The sequence below is a fragment of the Priapulus caudatus genome, unplaced genomic scaffold, assembly GCF_000485595.1.
Source record: "Priapulus caudatus unplaced genomic scaffold, Priapulus_caudatus-5.0.1 Scaffold189, whole genome shotgun sequence".
NCBI lineage: Eukaryota > Metazoa > Priapulida > Priapulimorpha > Priapulimorphida > Priapulidae > Priapulus > Priapulus caudatus.
In genome coordinates this window covers 182,415-192,996 of record NW_014577250.1, presented here as the reverse complement: position 1 = coordinate 192,996, position 10,582 = coordinate 182,415, and the positions used below count along the sequence as shown (strand labels likewise).

Sequence of the window (10,582 nt, the reverse complement as noted above, 5' to 3'; positions counted from 1 at the left end):
ATAGATAGATAGATAGATAGATTTTGCGGTATTTTCCTTTCAAGCAAGTGGTCACCAACTGAGCACTTTTCCCCTGCTCAGTTATAGAATTGCGCTCTTTGTTTGTTGCCGAAATGTTGTTTTGTTTCTGTTTTCTTTTCAGTTGCATGAAATTGTGAAGTGAAACTGTGTCACTTATATGAAGGCACGATTTCGTCGTTGTACGGGTATTTGTCTGCTAGTTCATATAAATTAAAGAACTAGTACTTGGTGGAGTGTGTTTTGTAAAAGTAATTCATCTATATTTCTGTTGAACTGTTAGTGAGACAGTTAGGGATTAATGACTGTTTCGGTTCTCGATAGCTCACCAACGCTGTGTGGAACTTTTTGTCTATATACAGGCACCGCTCCTGCAGGCCTACAGCTTTTTCTGCTCAGTGGCAAACACTCGTGACGCCTACTCAGGCTACTATGTTTACAAAATAACTCACTAAATCAGTATTGTAGAATGAGAAATGTGACAGTTGCATAATGTGTTCGGCAAAATCTTCGCTAGACATATTTAGGTTATAGTGAAAGCAAACGTGCTAACGTCCACCACTGATATAGTGAGGACAACGAATTTCACTGTGGTATTACTCTTTTCTGCTACTATTGCATGCGAAAATCGCGGACGAGCCCCCAAAATTCGTGTAGTGACCCTAGGGGTGACCACACTGGATTTTCCCACGCGCTGTGGTTAGCACGTGGAATTTATTCATGTCGGGATAATTTTTCGCTCCTACCGCGAAGGTACGACGGCGATGCCGTAGCAGGAAAACCCACAGTGAAATGAACGCAAGTGTTTAGATAGTACTTATACAACTGATGGATTTATTCATCATATACGGATATCATTAATAACACAACACTCACTGGACGTATCTCGAATATAGCGTATAGATATATATAATATATATATTGCTCGTGTGACGTTGAAGTTATCTCGTTAGGCGATTACACGTTGACTTCTCTTAGCTATGCTACACGTTAATATTGTAGCCGTCTCTGTCTCTCCCAGTCGTGCGCTTCGCGGCTCGGCGCGAGTTCGTGGGTTGGCAGTGTGTCTCCCTGTCGTGTGTAGGCTATAGCTTCCTTAATATAAGGTATATATAAGGTATGTATAAGGTATAAGGTTAATATAAGGTATGTATAAGGTATAAGGTTAATATAAGGTATATAAGGTCTTCCTTAATATAAGGTATATAAGGTCTTCCTTAATATAAGGTATATAGGTCCCGAGCATTCGTAATGGTTGATGCTATAGGCCAGCGGCAGTTAATGTAAGCGGGCTATAGTACTAGAACTAACCTTCTCGGGTGTTGTCCGGCTCGCAGGGGCTCTCCCTCCGACGGTGTGTGTGTGCGTGCTCTCTCTCACTCACTCGCTCGTTTGTCCGTTTGTCCGTTCGTCCGCCCGTCCGCTCGTTTGTTCGTTTGTTCGTGTTCGTTCGTTCGTGTGCATTCGTGCGTTCGTGGCCGTCCGAACACCGACTGACTTTACCATTGCATCTTGGCTGCTTATATATAGGAGCCCGCGGTGACGTAGGATACAGGCAGCGCCTCTCTGTACCATGCCTCGGGTGCCTGGCCGTTGTCCCCCCTCGCTTAACACGTGTACAAGTGATGCAACCCCCTTGGTCCAGTATACGCACGAGCGTCGTACCCCCTTGTCTGCCACGTGCTCCGCTGGCGCCACTCTCTCTCCCTGCGCGTGTACGTGAGGGTGCAACTCATTGACCTCCCACAGCGGCTGGCGCCACCCTCTCGCCCGGCGCGTGTACGTGAGGGTACAACTCTCTCACCTCCTACATCGGCTGCTATGGGACCCCCTTCCCCAGGAAAACTCTTTACCTCTGTTGCGGTGGCTGCATGGTCTCTGGTTGTATGACGTCATCCCCCTGAAATCTCCCCAACTCTTTACTCCCCCCCTGAAATCTCCACAGTACTGGCTGTGTGAGGCCATCCGGCGCTGACCGTATCAGTCTCCTCTCGACACAACTCCATGCCACAGCACATAAGGAAGCTGTAGATGAGTGTTTGATTTATTGGTCTACCTATGTTAGTTGCTCGGTCTTAAAAGCTCATCAGAGCTTATGTTTTGACGTTGTAATCATACCGACTATAAATAAATATTACTTGAACTTCAACTTCATGAGACTGCAAGGTATGCTGACGCAGTTATAAGTATAACACACAAAGAAACATTTTAACTTTCTCTTTGTTCGCGCTGGATGCAGTTTAGGGGGTTACAGCTAGACTGGTTCGCGTTCGTTACCCGTGCCGTAGCGTGTGGAACTGTCGACTGGGTACGAGTCTAGCCGTCAGGCCGGCCTGCCGAGCTGCAAGCACGATAAGTCGGAGCGGAAAGCTCGTGCATAGCATCGGCGGTATAGCATCGTGGCGCCATCTATGGAACGTCATATGTAGTACACTGATCAACAAAAAGAAACAAACAACAAAGTTCATCTGCGTTTTTTAAAGCAAACAAAGCGCGCCGACTAACGAACTTCGAATTAGGAGCATTTCTAAGAAATGTCGAGCTCCCTAGGTAGTCAAACCGATCGTCGAATGGCCAGAACTCCTCAATTCAGCGAAGTTGGTGATTGCGTTATATATGTAAACCGTGTAAGGTGATGTTGAAGGTGCAGCAATTTCGTGTAAGTGTGCCGCTGGCGCGGCGTTTGCGCGCTTCGCGCGGATATCCGGGCTGCCGAGCGTCTAGGCTAATGAAACTTAACTTAAATTATCACTGTAAGAAGAAATAGAAGCAATGACATCCTTCCACACACATACCAGCAATATTTAAAATAAACGTGTTAGATAGTTGTAATACTGACCAGTAAAATCGGTATGTAGCACAAGTAAAGCCCAAGTATCTGCCTGCTGACAATAATGCTGAAGTCGTGTGATCCTGTAATCCACGTTAGGAGGTCAACCGCCGCTGCAATGTTGACACACGGTAACATCTAGTGCTCTTGTCATTTCAGAACAACCCACCGGATCTGACGATGTGTGGCTTCGTGATAGAGCAGGCGCTGTCAGTGAGAGCTCTGCAAGAGATGATCGCGAAAAGTACACCTGAGGAGGTGAGTAAACACGTTCACTTGTTATTTCTGGCACGAAGCTAGGCGATTTGAATTTTTGTGTGTGCCCAGGCGATCAATGAATAATTTTAACATGCAATGTGTGGAGTCTATTCCTTCTGCTGCTTAGGTTACTAAGTACTATTTAGGTTATTTAGTAATGGCCAATGCACGTCCAACGTGATCATAATCCGTATATATATTCCCTGTGGATATTGGTTAAAAAAAGAGCTTTCGCAGTCCGGTGAAACTGCCATCACACAGAGTACGTGTCTGTCACGTTAATATCTGATTTATTGCTGATTGATCGAGCAAGGGCCTATCTGCAAACATACTGTAGCATATAGCAGTTTACTGTTTGGTAAAAGTAGTACTTAACGAAAACCTAGGTCTAAAATCAACCGGATATTTGGACAATTAGATGTAGCTTTAAATGATCGAGCCTGCTGGGAATTGAACTCGAATTCGATTGAACAGCATCTCATTTTCTTTGTGTCAAGTGTGCATGAGATTGGCTGTGTTTTAGCGATTAATATGCCAAAACCAAGTTTCTTGACGTGACTGTTATATACGTACGCTTTGTGTAAATGCCTATAGCCTCTCCCTCGTCTTTCCATCCAAGTAGCAAGAACATCATGGTCAGCGCTGCCACCTGGATGGATTATGGTTCTGAATCCCTCTCTTCCCTATTTTGGGGAAACTTTGGAGGAAGCTCTGGTCCATTGAGAAAGATAGTTGTGTTCACTCCTCCAGGCACTGCGATCACGTTGAGATTAAAACAGCACTCAATCTGAATCATCCATGCATTGAACGAGAGGTCATTACCGCCGATGACCCTTCACTGAATCCGTGGCAGATAGAATCTGCTAAAACACACTGTTGACCTTGAAGCAATCGCATGTAGTGACAGCCGCTCTCCTTCGGTTGCATAGTAAAATATTGTGGATGTAGGAAAATGAACTCCCTGCGCTTGAATGTTTACATTTCGCTGAGGAATTGATTCATGCTGGATAGGCAGTCAAGATATCTTATCCGTACCTCGCAGTTATTTCGAAATAATTTGATTTGAATGGAATACTTCTACTACCAAAGCTCATATATGATTAAATGCGTCGTTTAATGTCCATTTTATTTGTGGCGTATTTTAGAAGTTTTATAATATGATTTGGAAATGGAGGAAAAGACGGAAGGAGAAAGTATGAATGAGTATACCCTTACTATTATACATGTTGAAAATCATTGACTCATTTTAATAAGTTCTCAAATATTTATCGGCTGTTATGTTAGTCAGTGAGCAGAAAATTTGCAGAATCCAGTGAAAGTTTTTCGGGCAATAAAATATCATTTACTGTCCCGAGCCTCACATGTACGGCATATAAATGAAACTCTGTAAATCACAGTGGAAACCCTTTCTCTTTTTCTCTGAATATATGTTTTGCAATTATACTGCAGTCAGTTGACGTAATAATCTCGTGGTTTTTTCCCTGAGATTTATCCCCCTCAGAGCCAGACCTAGCTGAAAATACAGTGTGTGGGGTTTGCACCCGAGAAGCCATTGCTGCTAGTAAATAAAATCATGGGATAGTGAAGAAGTTTGTCCCACCTTGTTGTGAGATGGCTGACTTGGTGTCAAAGCACGCATGGTCGCGTACGTGTGGCAGACATTTCAAATATAATTTTGAGAGATCGCAGTGGGAGTAATGACGTCTAATAGACTTGTGCCAGCGCGAAACAAAACCTACAAGGGACCAGTTCACCAACTCTTTGCGCAAATCTTGTAGTTGCAACTTACAGGGGTAGGATGCATAAATTCAGGGGATCATCGCCTGTGTACATTATATGCTGGCTATGCTGCTGGCTTGGAGGAGGGTTTTCATCTTCGGTTATTTCTATCTGCTTGATTGGTCTTGGATGTGCGGTACCATGCACTATACAGTGTGCACCCTTACTTACAGGGGGGCAGTATCTTCATACTCGCTAGCAAATCAGGATAAAAACTAATAAGGTACAGAAAACACTTCTGCTCGTTTCGACTGGCAACTCGTGTCACTAATTGCATGTAACCACGATTGTGGTGCCGTGGTAATGCTCTATTCCTAATAAGACAAAAGGTCCAAATAGCCCAAAAGACATTGGAATTTCTCTACAGGGAGATGTGTAGAACAGAATATGTGTAGCTGCGCGATAGTTGGTAGCAGTATTCTATTCCTAATGTGCGTCTAGCTGTGAGTCGTGGCCAGGCGTTACTGAAATCAGCGTGTTACTCGTGTACGTTATGTGCTGCTGTAGATGCTGCTGCTGGCCTCCCTCCCCATCGACGGCATATTTTTAGCAGCTGAGCTCCATACCTAAGTAAAGTGCTGAAGTTCCAGCTGTTCTAGACCTTCGTAATGTCTTTCTTACGGATGTACAGCTGACTACGTCTCACTTCCCCCTCTCTGTTTCGTTCTCTCTCTCTCTTTCTCTCTCGTCTCTTTCCTCTCTCTCTCTCCTCGTTCTCTCTCTCTCTCCTCTCTCATCTCTCTCTCATCTTCTCTCTCTCTCCTCTCTCCTGCTCTTCCTCCTCTCTCTCTTCTCTCTCTCTTCCCGTCTCTCTTGCTTGCTTTCTGTCCTCCCTCTCGTCCTCTGTCTTCCCCTCTCGACTTTCTCTTCTTTCTCTCTCTCTCTCTCTCTCTCTCCTCTCTCTCTCTCGTTCTCTCATCTCACTCTCTTCTCTCTCGCTCCTCTCGTCCTCTCTCCTGTCCCCTCTCTCTCTCTCTCTCTCTCTCTTCTCTCTCTCATTCCTCTCTCTCTCTCTCTCTCTTCTCTCTCTCTTCTCCTCATCATCTCTCTCTGTCCTCGTTCGGTTCTCTCTTCTCGCTCTCTCTGTCCTCTCTCTTCAGTCTCTCTCTCTCCTCTCCTCTCTCCCTCTCTCTCTCTCTCTCGCTATCGGTCTTCTATCTTCTTCTGGAAATTGTCCTTCTCCTACTAAAATGGCCCCCTCTGTCTCTGCCCCGCCCCCTCTTCTCTCCTCCCTCCTCTCTGATAATCTGGCCATCTCCCATCTTCTTTCTAAAATTTCTTCTATATTTTTTTTCTCTCTGTCTCTGTCCCTATGCTCGCACGCGTAACACAGGACTCACTCATATCCTCGCTCACGTTACACCGCACCGCACGGCACAACACCCACACTCAGCACACCACAAACCCACATTTCACACACACACACACACACACACACACAAACACTGAACATAGACACACCACACAAACACATGGTACACCACACACAACGACGCACACACACGACAACCACACACACACACACACACACACACACACACACACATCACACACCACACAGCACACACACAAACACACACACAGACACACACACCACACACACCACCACAAGGGAACACACCACACACACACACGACGACCACAACCAACACACACACACACCAAGCGATTACATGACCTCACCTTGCAAACTGTTCCGTTGCCGCGAGGTAATTACTGAACTGGCTGACTCAACTCAGTCTCTGAATGACTCACTCACTTACTCAATACACTCCACGTCAAAGTCCCAGCAGTCGTCCAGTCCAAACTCACTCAGTCCAAGTCCACTGAATGACTACTCACTCTCATCTACTAACTCAAGTCATTGTTTACTCACTAAATGATTCACAATACTCTTTCAACGCACCTCACTTCATTCACTCACCAAGGCCCCAAGTGCATCAATTCCTTAATACTCCCAATCTAACCCTCCTCTCTTGAACCTCGTCTCCGAATCTATCCATATATATAGTTTTGTGTACCATTTTTTTAACACATGTAAATATTGTAAACATGTAAAATTATATGTTCTGTTTTTTGTTTCAAGGGTAACACAGAGTGGAAACACAGAACGTTTGCCTTTATGACAATGCGTTCTCTAAGACACAAATCACAGCAACATGGTGGCGTAACTGTTGTGTGCTTTCGTTAAGGCCAGTACACAATGCCAGTAAACTTACTAATTAAACCTTGTTGGACACACCGACATTACGAACCCCTTTATTGTACAGTACCTAAATGGTTGAACTTTTCGTATTCGTAGTCGTAGTAAATGTCTAGGGCCCCCTTGTTTTTGCAGAAAGACAACGTTTAAGATGCAAGCCTGTTTTTTCGCCAAGACTGTTTAAAGTGTGCAAGTCGCCGTCTAAAGGGGTGTTTGGCAAATAAAAATGTCAGAGTGTAAACTGTAAGGATCCTTGCTACAGCAGTTCCTCAACGTGGGTACACATGTTGTGGGATCAGCACGCGTGGCGGCTGCCATATAACCATCTTCAACACACTCGGCCCCGTCATTACCGGATCTTCCGTTATCCTGTTGGTTTGTGAAATATGCGATTATAACCCTAGCCACAAACACAGACAACTACACATACACCAATCCATATTACGAGTGTCCTCATTAAACTGGGGCGGCCGCCGCTTAGATGTGAGCAAACACTAGTAGCCAATGTCAAATGAAACAACATTGTTCGGAGACGGCGGCGGCTTTCCGTGAGTCGCAATCTGTCAGTCCCCCGGCTCTCTGTCGGGCGTGCCGCGATGCGCGCCTAATCCCCATGCGGGTTTATAGCTGCTTCCTGATCGGTTTGAAATGCAATTTGGATAGTTAGCGGCACGCGGCATGTGGCGCGGGAAGCGGTTTCGCGTTTCATCGCAATATAGCAAGATACCTCGTGCTCGCACGACGGAAAACCAAGGGATGTTGTAGAAATGATGCTTTCGCAAGCTAACGCCATCCCAATGCGCGCCAATTAACTCGTCATTAAATCCGCTCAAGCTTGCTCTGTAGTGGTTATCAAACACGGCCTTTTGGACGAGTGGTATCTTTAATTGTAAAAAGACGTTAATCTCTCGAAAGGGTAATTTTTTTTTGTTATCTCGAATTAAACTTGTTACAACCTGTACTCTTACACCGAATCTGGCTATAAATCAAGTCCAGGAGTTTTTGGTTAAAAAGCAGTTCTTACAGACATTACAACAGATACTATGAATGGCTCGTAGTTGAACCTGTGACCGTGTGTTTGTGTGCGCTGCCGTGTGCCGCGCCGTTATTCTATGTGTGCCGGTGCGTGCAATTGTGCGTGCGTGTGCCTGAGTGTACGCGCGTTGTGCCTTGCATCGTGCTAGCGTGTGCCGTTTAAGCGTATCTGTAGTAAACATCTGATAACAGATATTAAACTGTAAGATAATTAATGCATAAATAGTGCAATTTCTAAAAAAAGTAAAAAGTGAAGCTAAAAATTTACAACTGTGTGATATATTCTTGCCAATGAGCTAAAAAAATGAGAACCAAATATATAAAATGTCAAAACCTTATTACGGATGTCTCTAGCTGTTTCCCTGCTTCTTGGCAAAATAAAATACATGGACTTTTCTACCGAGATTGCACGAAATTCCGCGTGCAGAGAATTAAAACTGACCACAAAGAAAGGTTAGGAGATAGGATAAAAAAGCTTGTCAAAGGAATAATTTAATGTTAAATTTCGTTTCCTATTGTATATACACTTATAATGCCAAGTCACAGGGATAATTTGGACCTTATGTCTACCATTAAGAAAAGATTTAGACTAAAAACCTGAATACATATATGTCTATAATATAACAAAAGCAAATGTAACCCGATAATGTATTACTCAGTTAAATGAATATTGCATGCTTGTCATTATATTGCCCGTGGTCCTACTAAGTGGTTTTGGAAAACTTGTTATTCAGTATATTTCGTTGTGTGTTTTTTTCTCGCACAAAATGTCTTATTAATTATTAATTGTGCACTTTTATTTTTTTCATAATGCCTACTGTATATACTTGCATAATTCAATTAATCAAATGTTAAATGCAATAATGGTCTAGTTGGGGTTTTATTAAATACTGTTTTTTTTATTTTTTCGTAAGACTCATTACCATTTTTGAATAAATGTTCTCCTCATATTTGTCCATTCTTTTGTCCACTGCTTAACTTTAGTGGTGTAATGAAATGAATTTTAATATGTTCATCACTTACCAGTTTTATTTTCATTAACCATTTCAAACGTTTTTGTCAAATGCCTGTTGTCCAACTACAAACTACAGCTTCCAGTGACAAGTTTGGCAATTTGATGGTAGGGCCTGAAGGAGGAACAAGTCAGGGTTATGTATTCGCGATGTAAAAGCATACAGTGTAATTCGCTTATTTTTACCGATTGCTTACCTATTACGTAAAATATCTTTTGTGCATGTCCGTTGCTATTGTATACCTATGGGTGAACTTCTTATAGTTTCTTTTGCGAGCATTGTAGTGATGCCAATATAGTGTGATAATATTTTAGCTAAAATTTCCTCCACTTACAACCTACCACACAATGTTTTCCACCAGTAAAACTCATGGTTGGTACTTTCCTTGACACAGTCCCATCAAATGCCATACCAACACTGTTTCAATGATGTTTGTTCCTTTTTAGGAAATAACTGGCTCTTGTTCTTTAATAAGAAAATATAACTGACAATTTTAACACTTGCAGATGCCCTATAGAAACTGTGTGAGTTGCACATAGTAGCCCATCAAAGTGTTTATATATATTTCAGTATTTTATTCATGTGAAAACCAATATCCTACATCCTTTTCCAGTAATTTAATAGTTTTTATTTTACTATTATTTCCTTGTATAGCGAAGCTATTGTCGTACTAGAAGATTCACATGAGAATTTTTAGAGCATGAAGAGTGAACTAGAGATTCAAGATGTTATTTTTTGTTGGCGTAGTCGTGTAATATTACAGGACTGCGGGCAAAATAAAGGAAATATCAAGTCATAGTTAATCTAGTTTACAAAGGAAGCAAAAACAGGAGTGGCGAAAGAACCCGCAAAGTTATCAAAGTCTGCCACCCCTCAAAAAGAAAATGTAAATTACTAAATAAGTAGGCAGATGGGTCCATTATTATAAATTACTTGGTGCCACAGTGGATGGTGAGCAAGGGAAACACACAAAACAACATGACAGGAAATGAATCAAAACATAATGAACAATATAAAACTGAATAAAGGTGAACAAGAAACTAAAACATAAATGACAGAACGAAAACAAACGGAATGACAGGAACGAAACCAGGCAAGAGCTCTAATTTTGCATACTGTACAAAATAATGTAATGGCAATAAGGCCGTAATAACACAGCAGTTGTTAATACTTAATTATATATATACAGTCCCTATATATTAAATAATGATATATATATACAGTACACAACGTTTACCTATATAAATAGGTTCAATTAGATACAATAGCTAATAATAATATAATAGATTGTTAACAATCGTCTACATAAAAGGGCGAGTCCCTGTTTTGTCTGTCCTGTCCTGTCTATCTTCCACCCCCACCCCCCCCCCGTAAGAGGTCACCACACCCACACCCATATTAAATTCTAATCAGCATGTCCGCCACCGACTATTTAGGCCAAAAAAC

General features: G+C 42.6%; 1 protein-coding gene across 1 annotated transcript in view; it reads left to right on the top strand.

Moving 5' to 3' along the window:
- Positions 1-10,582, top strand: part of LOC106806993 (ryanodine receptor-like) — a gene marked incomplete in the record, with an annotated part of 96,104 nt that overhangs the window by 6,531 nt on the left and 78,991 nt on the right. Inside the window, 1 exon segment of the mRNA XM_014809189.1 lies at positions 3,008-3,106. Coding sequence (XP_014664675.1) covers positions 3,008-3,106 — 99 coding nt within the window.